General features: G+C 39.8%; 3 protein-coding genes and 1 pseudogene across 6 annotated transcripts in view; all 4 read right to left on the bottom strand.

Annotated features, from left to right (window-relative positions):
• Nucleotides 1-14,057, bottom strand: part of LOC103471326 (protocadherin 2 alpha 1) — a 41,505-nt gene that overhangs the window by 21,131 nt on the left and 6,317 nt on the right. The window contains exon 1 of one of the 4 annotated variants that reach the window (XM_017307064.2): nt 10,385-13,191. The exons of 2 other annotated variants lie outside the window; for them this stretch is intronic. In XM_017307064.2, coding sequence (XP_017162553.2) covers nt 10,385-12,793 — 2,409 coding nt within the window. In that variant the 5' untranslated portion in view covers nt 12,794-13,191. Of the gene's footprint in view, nt 1-10,384; nt 13,192-14,057 lie in introns of those variants that run through there. One more of the 4 variants, XM_008420243.2, reaches the window with a different exon arrangement.
• Nucleotides 18-2,806, bottom strand: LOC145553050 (protocadherin alpha-C2-like). Its single transcript, XM_081611449.1, has one exon. The coding sequence runs from the start codon at nt 2,460-2,462 to the stop codon at nt 33-35; it is 2,430 nt and encodes an 809-aa protein (XP_081467575.1). The 5' UTR covers nt 2,463-2,806; the 3' UTR covers nt 18-32.
• On the bottom strand, nt 3,215-5,688 carry LOC145553055 (protocadherin alpha-C2 pseudogene; annotated as a pseudogene).
• Nucleotides 6,444-8,858, bottom strand: LOC145553231 (protocadherin alpha-C2-like). The gene has a single exon (XM_081612009.1). It carries the CDS (start codon nt 8,856-8,858, stop codon nt 6,459-6,461), a length of 2,400 nt encoding a protein of 799 aa, XP_081468135.1. The 3' UTR covers nt 6,444-6,458.

Genomic DNA, 14,057 nt, shown 5'->3' with positions numbered 1-14,057 from the left:
GCAAGACGTATCAAAAATAAAATTACACGTATCTACTGGATTCCTACCTGCAGAGTAGAAGCAGCTGAGTCACTAGTCTCTGACAGTCCTGTCCCTCTCGGGATGCTGGACACGATGTATCTGGAGCCCTTTGGAACAGGCTGTCTGACCACCAGCTTTCCTTTCCTGGTCTCTGCTAGAAACAGACTGTACCAGTAGGCATCGTTGGACACCAGAGTGGAGTCTGCGATGGTGGAGTTCCTCTCACTGATCACACTGTTCCTGCTGGGAGGAGCAGTTTTGCTGGGCTTGGCTTTCTGACACTTCAGCACGATGGTGACCAGTATGGTGATGAGCAGGAGAAATGACACCGAGGCCAGACAGATGACCAGATACAGGTTGATATCTGAAAAAATGTCGTATTCCAGAGGCATCTCAGTCATGTCAGAGTAGGCCTTAACATCAGTCTCCACTGTCAGCAGCTTTATGGTGACTGTAGCAGAGAGAGCAGGCTCCCCGTTGTCCTTGGCAACAACAACCAGTCTGTGGTGGCGTGAGTCTTTGTAACTGAACATCCTCATAGTCCTGATCTCTCCATTGTATTGGTCCAAGCTGAACAAGGAAGCATCAGTCACCTGGAGAAACTGGTAGGTAATCCGAGAGTTGTGCACAGAGTCTGTGTCTAAGGCGATCACTTTAGCCACCAGGGATCCTTTATCAGTGGATCTGGGGATCTTCTCCTCCACCAGTGAGCCGTGAGCGCGCCAAGGAGAGACAATAACTGGAGCGTTGTCATTTTGGTCAACAATGATGATGTGGACGGTCACATTACTGCTGAGAGGAGGAGAACCAGAGTCTCTGGCCTCGATGTGGAAAAGAAACTCCTTCTCCATCTCATAGTCAAAAGTTTTCAGTGCATAAAGATTCCCGTTCTCTGGATTGATGGAGAACAGCATAGACATGGAGGTGTTGGCAATCTCCTTCTCTATGATGAAATAAACTAGATACTGGTTTTCATGGAGGTCAGGATCAAATGCAGTGAGTGAGCTGAGCAAGGAGCTAGGTGCATTATTCTCTATCACACGTATGGTATAAAATGACTGGGAGAACTGAGGAACATTGTCATTAACATCCAGCAGCTCCAAAGTCATAGTTTCATTGTCAGATAGAGGAGGAGACCCTCTGTCTGTGACAGTGAAGGTGATTTCATATTCTGGGACCTTCTCTCTGTCTAATGGCTCTGACACCACTAACTCATAATAGTTATCAGAGGACTCCCTCAGCTTGAAAGGCATGTTCTCTGGAATATGAAGATCAACCTGACCATTATCACCCGAGTCTTTATCACTGACACTAACTACAGCTATCACTGTGTCTAACTCTATGTTCTCTTTGACTGGACTCTGAAAAGATTTTATGGAAATTTCAGGATGGTTGTCATTCATATCAGTCACCTGGATTTTAACTCTACACTGTCCAGATAAGGAGGTAGGTCCTTTGTCACTGGCTATCACCTCCATTTCATACAGTTTCAAATCTTCATAATTTATCATTTCTTTTACTCTGATTTCACCATTTTCTGGATTCAGGTTAAACATCATCTGGGTTCTCTCTGATGTATATAAGCTGTATGAGTAAGTGATGTCAGAATTGGAGCCTTCATCTAAATCAGTAGCATTCAGTTTAATCACTAAGCTGCCAATGGGCGAGTTCTCCATCACATCTACACCATACTGGTCTTTGTCAAATGAAGGGGCGTTGTCGTTCACATCAAGCACGCGAACAATAATGCTGGCTGTACCTGTGCGCGTGGGCACCCCACCGTCCACAGCGGTCAGAATCAGATTATGAACAGCCTGCTGTTCTCTGTCCAGAGCCTTTTTCAGAACCAAATCAGCAAACTTCGTTCCGTCTCTCCCGGTCTGAATTTCAATAGCAAAATTATCGCTTGCGCTCAGATGGTAATTTTTTACAGAATTCGTTCCAACATCCGGGTCAGCAGCGTTGTTCAGGGAGAATCTCTCTCCAACAGGGCTCGACTCTGAGATATCTAAATGCATCGTTCCTCTTCTAAAATGAGGAGCGTTATCGTTTATGTCCAATATTTCAACCTCTATGTTAAACATGCGCACAGGGTTTTCAATTGTGGCGTCTATTCTTAGGAAGCAGGACGTAGTTGTCTTGAGAGGACAAAGAAACTCCCTGTCAATCCTTTCCAAAATAAAAAGCTCCCCGGTATCTTTGTTAATATCAAGATATTTCTTGTTGCCCACCACATCCACCCGCATTTTTCTTTTGCTCAGACTCCTTACATCTAATCCCAAATCAGCCGCTAAATTTGCAACAATGGACCCTTCATCCATTTCCTCCGGAACGGAATAATGAGTTACCGTGCTTGCCGTGTCCAGGATGGAAGAAAAACAGAGGAACACTGCGACATACCTCTTCCACGAAAAACAAACAGGTTGGCGAGCCATTATCATTAATCCGTCTTCAAAGCCCTATACTTGATATTGTTGTATCAGTAAACAAGATTTTATATAAACGACTCCTTTTCATAGCAGAGTCGTGAAAGGAATGACTGCTTTCACGGTATCCAACGAACTGTCGTGAAAACGATGACTTCACCACTGCTTTCTTTTCTTGGAGAGCAGCGACATGAACGGCTTATTTTAAAAATTGTATTGTTACAGATTAGATGGGGAAAGAAAAAAGTTTTTGAATGGGTTTTAATTTTTTTCAGTTTTGGTCACTTTTCGAAATGTTTTACAACCTCTTCAATGTTTAATTTATAATTTTTATATTTTCTTCATTATTTTCTAACGCGTTAATTGTTCATGGACGTACAAATCCATCCTTGGGTCATGCGTTTCCTTTCCTGTCTTGTTTGTAAATTTTAAGCGATTTATCTCTTAATGCACAACCAAAAAATACTTAAATAAAAGATGGTGCAAGGGCGCATGTTAAGTTTTTTATTAAGTCCGTTTTTTTAGTTTTCTTTATTTGTTTTTTATTGTTTTATAACCAAGTATGTATGTAGTGTAACATGAGTTAAATACTTTGTAGAGAGCATTAAATTTATCGACGACAAATCTGATCAGAAAAGATGTTTTAAACAGATTTTATAGATAGATAGGAAAACCTCAAAGGACAAAAATACAAAGACTTTACAGTGCATTAATATCTACAATTGGCAAAGTAAGTGATGCTGGTTATGAAATAGGTATCAGATAATAAGGTAATATCTATGTTGAATTTGGGATTTTGTTTTTATTTTAATAGAGCTTTTATCCATGCAACTTTCTATTATGACATTACTAATATAGATGATAATTCCATTCTCTGTGAAATTAGAAATAAACCTATTACATTTTTGAAAACAATCCGAGTTTAATATTTTCACCTATATTTGTCCTACCTGCAGAGTAGAAGCAGCTGAGTCACTAGTCTCTGACAGTCCTGTCCCTCTCGGGATGCTGGACACGATGTATCTGGAGCCCTTTGGCACAGGCTGTCTGACCACCAGCTTTCCTTTCCTGGTCTCTGCTAGAAACAGACTGTACCAATAGGCATCGTTGGAGACCAGAGTGGAGTCTGCGATGGAGGAGTTCCTCTCACTGATCACACTGTTCCTGCTGGGAGGAGCAGTTTTGCTGGGCTTGGCTTTCTGACACTTCAGCACGATGGTGACCAGTATGGTGATGAGCAGGAGAAATGACACCGAGGTCAGACTGATGACCAGATACAGGTTGATGTCTGAAAAGATGTCGTACTCCAGAGGCATCTCAGTCATGTCAGAGTAGGCCTTAACATCAGTCTCCACTGTCAGCAGCTTGATGGTGACTGTAGCAGAGAGAGCAGGCTCCCCGTTGTCCTTGGCAACAACAACCAGCCTGTGGTGGCGAGAGTCTTTGTAGCTGAACATCCTCATAGTCCTGATCTCTCCATTGTATTGGTCCAAGCTGAACAAGGAAGCATCAGTGACTTGGAGAAACTGGTAGGTAATCCGAGAGTTGTGCACAGAGTCTGTGTCTAAGGCGATCACTTTAGCCACCAGGGATCCTTTATCAGTGGATCTGGGGATCTTCTCCTCCACCAGTGAGCCGTGAGCACGCCAAGGAGAGACAATAACTGGAGCGTTGTCATTTTGGTCAACAATGATGATGTGGATGGTCACATTACTGCTGAGAGGAGGAGAACCAGAGTCTCTGGCCTCGATGTGGAAAAGAAACTCCTTCTCAATCTCATAGTCAAAAGTTTTCAGTGCATAAAGATTCCCGTTCTCTGGATTGATGGAGAACAGCATAGACATGGAGGTGTTGGCAATCTCCTTCTCTATGATGAAATAAACTAGATACTGGTTTTCATGGAGGTCAGGATCAAATGCAGTGAGTGAGCTGAGCAAGGAGCTTGGTGCATTATTCTCTATCACACGTATGGTATAAAATGACTGGGAGAACTGAGGAACATTGTCATTAACATCCAGCAGCTCCAAAGTCATAGTTTCATTGTCAGACAGAGGAGGAGACCCTCTGTCTGTGACGGTGAAGGCGATTTCATATTCTGGGACCTTCTCTCTGTCTAATGGCTCTGACACCACTAACTCATAATAGTTATCAGAGGACTCCCTCAGTTTGAAAGGCATGTTCTCTGGAATATGAAGATCAACCTGTCCATTATCACCTGAGTCCTTATCACTGACACTAACTACAGCTATGACTGTGTCTAACTCCATGTTCTCACTGACTGGACTCTGAAATGATTTAATTGAAATATGTGGATGATTGTCATTCATGTCCTCTACAAGAATTTTAATTTTACATTGTCCTGATAGTGCACTAGCTCCTTTATCAGTTGCAATAACTTCCATGTTGTAGATCCTCAAATCCTCATAATTCAATACACCTTTCACTGTTATTTCACCTGTTCTTGGGTTTAAATTAAATGTTTCCTGCGTTTTCTCTGATGTGTACAAACTATATGAATATATTAATTCTGAATTTACACCGTCGTCTAAATCCGTTGCATTAAGATTAATTACCCTACTTCCAATGGGAGAATTTTCCAATACGCTAACTTCATAGGCTTCTGGTTTGAATTTAGGGGCGTTGTCATTTGTATCTAAAACATGGACAATAATGCTCGCTGTTCCAGAACGAGACGGTACGCCACCATCCACTGCTGTGAGTATTAAATTATGAACGGCTCGCTCTTCTCGATCAATTTTTTTTTTCAAAATCAAGTCGGGAAATTTTGATCCATCTCTCCCAGTCTGAATTTCTATCGTAAAAAATTCACTTTCGCTGAGATGATATGTTTTGAGAGCATTAGAACCCACATCTGGATCAACTGCGTTGCTCACAGAAAATCGCTCACCAGCCTGTGTTGCCTCTGAAATATCTAGATCTATGATGTCTCTTCTGAAATGAGGTGCGTTATCATTAATGTCCATTATCTCCAACTCGATATAAAATATCCGTTTGGGGTTTTCAATTATGGCCTCCATTTTCAGATAGCACGACGTCTTGGCGTGGCAGAGAGATTCTCTATCAATTCGCTCGAAAATGAACAGCTCCCCTGTCTCTTTGTTCACGTCCAAATATTTCCGGCTTCCTATGGTGTCCAGGCGCATTTTTCGATCGATCAATGTCTTTACATCTAGTCCTAAATCTCCAGCGAGATTTGCGACTACGGAGCCTTCTTCCAGTTCTTCCGGAAAAGAGTAGTGTGTTACTGAAAACGCGGATTTAATTGCAGCAAAGCAGAAAAGAATTGTCAGAACATACCTTCTCCAATGTAGACAACAGACAAAACCTTCCATGGTTGCCACTTTGTTTTCTTTCGATAACTGAATTTCTTGAAAAGGAGCTTTGACAAACACTGGAAATCTGACTGACGCAAGCGAAGAACGCCCCGTTTAGTATTTAAACAGACAAACCTTTAAACCCAAATATGATCAGAGCTGGGAGCTGTGCGGTTGCTGATCTGTTCTGTTCTCACCACTTCATTGCAAACAGTGACGGCGATCGTGATGTCACAAATGTACGTAACCAAGCATGGAAAACAGCGCCTCGCTGTGAAAGGTTTCGTAATTTCAACGATGTCTAAGTTGTGTGTGAAAGTGTTTTAATTTAGTAAACAACGACCAAGTGATGCAATCTTAAGGAGAGTATTCCACTTGAGGAAAACGTCTATTTTTTTTTTTTTTCGTACATCGCGCAAGTACATGAGACTTTGTCTAATACTGCTCATTAAGATTTATACAGTTCAAAATAATCAATTTTTCTTGTAGGACTTCAATTTTAAAGTTATAACATTTTACAAATTCCGTACAACTTCTAAAACATAAATGTACTGCTCCAACAACACATTTCAAAAATATTTTGCTGAAATTTATGAACTCATTATGTGTAATCAGTAGGAATGTGTTAATCTATGTTAAAATTATTGTTACATGTCTTAAGAGTACAAGTAATAAGTCACATCATGTGTCTCACCTGCAGAGTAGAAGCAGCTGAGTCACTAGTCTCTGACAGTCCTGTTCCTCTCGGGATGCTGGACACAATGTATCTGGAGCCCTTTGGCACAGGCTGTCTGACCACCAGCTTTCCTTTCCTGGTCTCTGCTAGAAACAGACTGTACCAGTAGGCATCGTTGGACACCAGAGTGGAGTCTGCGATGGTGGAGTTCCTCTCACTGATCACACTGTTCCTGCTGGGAGGAGCAGTTTTGCTGGGCTTGGCTTTCTGACACTTCAGCACGATGGTGACCAGTATGGTGATGAGCAGGAGAAATGACACCGAGGCCAGACCGATGACCAGATACAGGTTGATGTCTGAAAAGATGTCATATTCCAGAGGCATCTCAGTCATATCAGAGTAGGCCTTAACATCAGTCTCCACTGTCAGCAGCTTGATGGTGACTGTAGCAGAGAGAGCAGGCTCCCCGTTGTCCTTGGCAACAACAACCAGTCTGTGGTGGCGTGAGTCTTTGTAACTGAACATCCTCATAGTCCTGATCTCTCCGTTGTATTGGTCCAAGCTGAACAAGGAAGCATCTGTCACCTGGAGAAACTGATAGGTAATCCGAGAGTTGTGCACAGAGTCTGTGTCTAAGGCGATCACTTTAGCCACCAGGGATCCTTTATCAGTGGATCTGGGGATCTTCTCCTCCACCACTGAGCCGTGAGCACGCCAAGGAGAGACAATAACTGGAGCGTTGTCATTTTGGTCAACAATGATGATGTGGACGGTCACATTACTGCTGAGAGGAGGAGAACCAGAGTCTCTGGCCTCGATGTGGAAAAGAAACTCCTTCTCAATCTCATAGTCAAATGTTTTCAGTGCATAAAGATTCCCGTTCTCTGGATTGATGGAGAACAGCATAGACATGGAGGTGTTGGCAATCTCCTTCTCTATGATGAAATAAACTAGATACTGGTTTTCATGGAGGTCAGGATCAAATGCAGTGAGTGAGCTGAGCAAAGAGCCAGGTGCGTTATTCTCCATCACACGTATGGTATAAAATGACTGGGAGAACTGAGGAACATTGTCATTAACATCCAGCAGCTCCAAAGTCATAGTTTCATTGTCAGACAGAGGAGGAGACCCTCTGTCTGTGACAGTGAAGGTGATTTCATATTCTGGGACCTTCTCTCTGTCTAATGGCTCTGACACCACTAACTCATAATAGTTATCAGAGGACTCCCTCAGTTTGAAAGGCATGTTCTCTGGAATATGAAGATCAACCTGTCCATTATCACCTGAGTCTTTATCATTGACACTAACTACAGCTAAGATTGTGTCTAACTCTATGTTCTCACTGACTGGACTCTGAAATGATTTAATAGATATTTCTGGGTGGTTGTCATTCATATCTTCAACTAGAATCTTTATGGTACATTGTCCTGATAAACTGTTGGCTCCTTTATCTGTTGCTATGACTTCCATATCATAAATCCTAAAATCTTCATAATTCAACATTCCTTTTACAGTAATTTCACCTGTGGTTGGATTCAAATTAAATGTTTCTTGTGTTTTCTCTGACGTATACAAACTGTATGAGTAAGTAATGTCAGAATTTGATCCGTCATCTAAATCCGAAGCATTTAAATGAATAACAAGGCTTCCAATGGGAGAATTTTCCATTACTTGGATATTGTATGCTGCTTTATCAAATGTAGGTGCATTGTCGTTTGTATCTAAAACATGGACGAAAATATTGACCGTTCCAGATCGAGCAGGTGTTCCTCCATCTACGGCTGTGAGTATTAAATTATGATGCTCCTTCTTTTCACGATCTAAGGTCTTTATTAGAATCAAATCAGCGAATTTTGAGCCATCTCTTCCTGTTTGAATCTCGATGTTAAAATATTCACTTTCACTTAAATAATATGTTTTCACGGAATTTCTTCCAACATCAGGATCCACCGCATTACTGAGAGAAAACCTTTCTCCCTTTGGTGTCGCTTCGGATATATCTAGATGAATGGCGTTTCTCCGAAAATGCGGGGCGTTGTCGTTCATATCTAACACTTCTAACTCTATGTTGAATATACGTAATGGGTTTTCCAGCGTTATTTCCAGTTTAAGATAACACGAGGAAGACGACTTAGTTGTGCAAATATGCTCCCTGTCAATCTTCTCAACGATATACAGCTCGCCAGTCTCTTTGTTCACGTCCAAATATTTTTTGTTAGCGATTATGTCAAGGCGCATCTTTCTCTTTGTTAGAGTCGTTACGTCGAGGCCGAGATCGGTAGCGAGGTTTGCCACAACTGTCCCTTCTTTCATCTCTTCAGGTAAGGTATAATGGGTAACTGCGCTTGATATTTTGCGAACGATTAGGAAAACAATAAAGAGCAGCACGTACCTGTGCATATAGCCCTTTGTTAAAACCGGACTCATTTTAAAATTCAAGATGACAGTAATTCAAACGGAGAAAGCCAGGCTGTCAGGGACAGTGAAAATGCTCCTCTGTCATCAATCCGAAGCCTTCAAAACGTGATAAATCCAGGCAAAATACACCTTTCAGCACCACGTAGCTGTCCAGTCTCTGCATGGACACGCTCCGACAAATGGTACCTCCTGAATGACGTTCATCAGCCTAACTTTAAGAAAGAAAACAGCGCCACCATATATTAATCCTATGTACTGAAATTGAAAGTTAAAAAAATATATACTTTTTATCTTATAAAAAGAAATTGGAGGCAAAGTCTACCTCAAAATATTCTTCAAATATTGTGATTGTTTCTTTTATAAGGCAGATCCTCAACTTTACTTGCAGAAATGCGAAATCTAAATCATATTTTCAAAGTTGCTTATAGTTTCCATCCATCCATCCATCCATCCATCCATCCATCCATCCATCCATCCATCCATCCATCCATCCATCCATCCATCCATCCATCCATCCATCCATCCATCCATCCATCCATCCATCCATCCATCCAGTATTCCCCTTTGATTCCACGTATATGAGTGGAAGGGCTTGTCTGGCAGTCATTAGTAAAGTTGCTGGGTAATTCCTGGACAACTTGCAATTTAATCCTAATAATCTTTCATAGAAGTGAATGAAATTCATATTGCCTGGTGAAATATTAATTGCCTTTCCATCAAAAAAATATTAATATTGGATAGACACAAAATCATAAATCATTTCTGTTCCTAATATGTTGTTATTGGTAATAGAAGTAATATTTATTTTTGTTACTGATGATAGTAGTCATACAGAATTAGCACTTAAATTGAGAAGTATTTTCATTTTAACTTTTTAGTTCATTTAATGTTCTTTAGCATTTTATCAAGATACTATTATTTATCCTTGGTAAGTATCTGCAGTAAAATTATATGTTAATGCCACTATGCATCTGATTAAACTTGCAAATAAAATTTTTAACACATTTTTATCTATGCAGAGGAAAAAATCAAAATGATAATTATAGAGTGAATCAAATAGTGTTTGGATGTCAGTATGGGTTTATTTTTCAACTAATTTGTAATATGCCACATTAAAGATGTTACCATACCTTACTAATAAGTCCTGCATTTCTATTTCTGCTTTGAAACTAATAAGAAGCATATGGTGATTCAAAATGTAAGGTTCTGTTGAAAAACAAAGAAAATAATGTGAATAAGACTGAATTACCTAAAACAAAATATAGGGTCTACAAATATGTTTTTACGGATTGTGTATTACAGTTCTTGTTATATGAAAAAAATATATATATATGATTTTGAAGGGATAGATTTCAATGACTTAAAAGAACACTATGGACAATATGAACTATGAAATATGAACAATATGATCTTGAACAAAACTATACTGCAGTCAAATTCAATGTGTCAATGTGAAAGACGAGCAATAAAGATAAATTTATCTTCCTGACAATTTATGAAATTCCTACCTGTAGAGTAGAAGCAGCTGAGTCACTAGTCTCTGACAGTCCTGTCCCTCTCGGGATGCTGGACACGATGTATCTGGAACCCTTTGGGACAGGCTGTCTGACCACTAGTTTTCCTTTCCTGGTCTCTGCTAGAAACAGACTGTACCAGTAGGCATCGTTGGACACCAGAGTGGAGTCTGCGATGGTGGAGTTCCTCTCACTGATCACACTGTTCCTGCTGGGAGGAGCAGTTTTGCTGGGCTTGGCTTTCTGACACTTCAGCACGATGGTGACCAGTATGGTGATGAGCAGGAGAAATGACACAGAGGCCAGACCGATGACCAGATACAGGTTGATGTCTGAAAAGATGTCGTACTCCAGAGGCATCTCAGTCATATCAGAGTAGGCCTTAACATCAGTCTCCACTGTCAGCAGCTTGATGGTGACTGTAGCAGAGAGAGCAGGCTCCCCGTTGTCCTTGGCAACAACAACCAGTCTGTGGTGGCGTGAGTCTTTGTAACTGAACATCCTCATAGTCCTGATCTCTCCGTTGTATTGGTCCAAGCTGAACAAGGAAGCATCAGTCAGCTGGAGAAATTGGTAGGTAATCCGAGAGTTGTGCACAGAGTCTGTGTCTAAGGCGATCACTTTAGCCACCAGGGATCCTTTATCAGTGGATCTGGGGATCTTCTCCTCCACCACTGAGCCGTGAGCACGCCAAGGAGAGACAATAACTGGAGCGTTGTCATTTTGGTCAACAATGATGATGTGGACGGTCACATTACTGCTGAGAGGAGGAGAACCAGAGTCTCTGGCCTCGATGTGGAAAAGAAACTCCTTCTCAATCTCATAGTCAAATGTTTTCAGTGCATAAAGATTCCCGTTCTCTGGATTGATGGAGAACAGCATAGACATGGAGGTGTTGGCAATCTCCTTCTCTATGATGAAATAAACTAGATACTGGTTTTCATGGAGGTCAGGATCAAATGCAGTGAGTGAGCTGAGCAAGGAGCCAGGTGCATTATTCTCCATCACACGTATGGTATAAAATGACTGGGAGAACTGAGGAACATTGTCATTAACATCCAGCAGTTCCAAAGTCATAGTTTCATTGTCAGACAGAGGAGGAGACCCTCTGTCTGTGACAGTGAAGGTGATTTCATATTCTGGGACCTTCTCTCTGTCTAATGGCTCTGACACCACTAACTCATAATAGTTATCAGAGGACTCCCTCAGTTTGAAAGGCATGTTCTCTGGAATATGAAGATCAACCTGTCCATTATCACCTGAGTCTTTATCACTGACACTAACTACAGCTATCACTGTGTCTAACTCTATGTTCTCACTGACTGGACTCTGAAATGATTTAATAGATATTTCTGGGTGGTTGTCATTCATGTCTTCAACTAGAATCTTTATGGTACATTGTCCTGATAAACTGTTCACTCCTTTATCTGTTGCTATGACTTCCATGTCATAAATATTAAAATCCTCATAATTCAACATTCCTTTTACAATAATTTCACCTGTGGTTGGATTCAAATTAAATGTTTCTTGTGTTTTCTCTGATGTGTATAAACTATATGAGTATGTAATTTCCGAGTTTGATCCCTCATCTAAATCAGTTGCATTAAGATTTATAACAAGGCTTCCAATTGGAGAATTTTCTAGCATTGTAACTGTTAGACTGGCCTTGTCAAACATGGGAGCATTGTCATTGGTGTCCAAAACACGAACAATAACGCTAGCGGTTCCTGATCGAGCAGGTGTTCCTCCATCTATAGCCGTAAGTATTAGATTATGAACAGCCTGCTTCTCACGATCTAAGGTTTTTTTCAAAATTAAATCTGCAAATTTGGACCCTTCTCTTCCACTCTGAACCTCGATGTTGAAATATTCACTTTCGCTCAGATGATATGTTTTCAGTGCATTAGTACCAACGTCACGATCAACGGCGTTGCTTAAAGAAAATCTCTCCCCTTTTTGTGTCGCTTCTGATATATCTAGATGTATGACGTCTCTTCGGAATTGTGGGGCGTTGTCATTCATGTCCACAATTTCTACTTCGATGTTAAAAATACGCACTGGGTTGTCCAATGTGACTTCCAATCTAAGGTAACAAGATGATGATGTCTTTGTTGGGCAAATATGTTCTCTGTCAATCTTTTCCAGAACATACAGATCACTAGTCTCTTTGTTCACATCCAGATATTTCTTGTTCGCGATTATGTCAACTCTCATCTTTCTCTTTGTTAGCGTTGTAATGTCCAGTCCGAGATCTGCAGCGAGGTTAGCGACAACTGATCCTTCTTTCATCTCTTCGGAAATAGAATAATGAGTTACCGAGGTTGATGCGTTGCGAACGGAGGTAAAAAGAAGAAAAAGCGCCACGTACCTCCGCAGTGACGTCTTTGTTACAACTGGAGCCATTTTTGCTATAGATTGAAAACACTTCAGATGATAAAACAAAAGTTTCCGGTGATCATGAACGTGTTCCCCACAGCCATGAACTGAATATTTCCATAAAATTCTGAACGAGTCAAAATGCAAAACCAAATGTGACTACATTTTCAGAATGGCGTCCTTGCACCACAGAATTCCAGTCTTTACACAATGACGATCAAATAATAAAGGACCACCCCCGATGACGATTACAGGCTTTGATTTTAACTGCAAAATAGCGCCACCATTAAGATAAGAAATAAATGTTGTAAAATACGAGCCCAAGAAAATGAGGTAAATAAGGTGTTCGTTAATCAAATATGAAATATAGGCGCAAGTTAGCAAAATATAATACGTTAGAACACTGTCGTGTCTGTTATTGTTCATTTTCAGAGGTTTGTACCAAAATTTTAAATCCACTTTTAATTGTTTCAATTAAACAATTAGTTTCAGAAGCGCCGGATTTCTATTATCTGAAGTGAAAATAAAACATGTTAAACAACGGTTAAAAATGTATATGCCATATTTAGATTATGGAAATAGATGTTTAAATTTTTGTGGTACATAAATAAAATTCATTAGTTAATAACTGCAATAGACACTTATTGTTCTTTAGAGCTGACGGAACGATTGGCCAAGCTGCAAGTGACACTTCGATAACATAAGAGTTCAACAATTAAGTTGATTTATAAAAAAAAATATAAACGTTAGAATTACGGAATTATGGTCTTGCGGTAAACCATTACATTTAAGTTTTATAATGTGTTTTGCGTTATAAAACACGTAAAAAGAGAAATTAGTAAAATATTAATAAAATATCACAAAATTATTGTCAGTTTAAAAAAATTTAAATCATAGGAAAAAAATCTTGATAAAAATATATTAGATTTAATATATTATAGAACAAAATCTTCTATAAATTAAACAATAAATTATCTAAAATTGTATATTTTTTCGAGAAAGAAGTTGTACATTTATGTTGCGAAGTTAGATCATAGAGAAATAATTATAGATATCACACAAAAATTGTGGTAGACGAAAATCAGAACTATATTTTAATTATACAAAATATTTTTTAAAAAGCACAAAAATAAAATTAAGTAAGACATACTTAAATATTAGTTTAAAATGAATTGTATTTCATTGTCTGTAAAGTAAGTAAAATCTTGGAGCTACTGAATTTTTTTTTAGAAAATGTGACTTCCTGTTTTTAGTAGGTATGCATAGAAAAAAAGGTTTGCATGACTACTAA

The sequence above is a fragment of the Poecilia reticulata genome, chromosome 10 (assembly GCF_904066995.2).
Source record: "Poecilia reticulata chromosome 10, P_reticulata-male-v2, whole genome shotgun sequence".
Lineage (NCBI taxonomy): Eukaryota > Metazoa > Chordata > Actinopteri > Cyprinodontiformes > Poeciliidae > Poecilia > Poecilia reticulata.
Note: the sequence above shows the minus strand (reverse complement) of the source record. Positions and strands in the feature narration are given on the sequence as shown.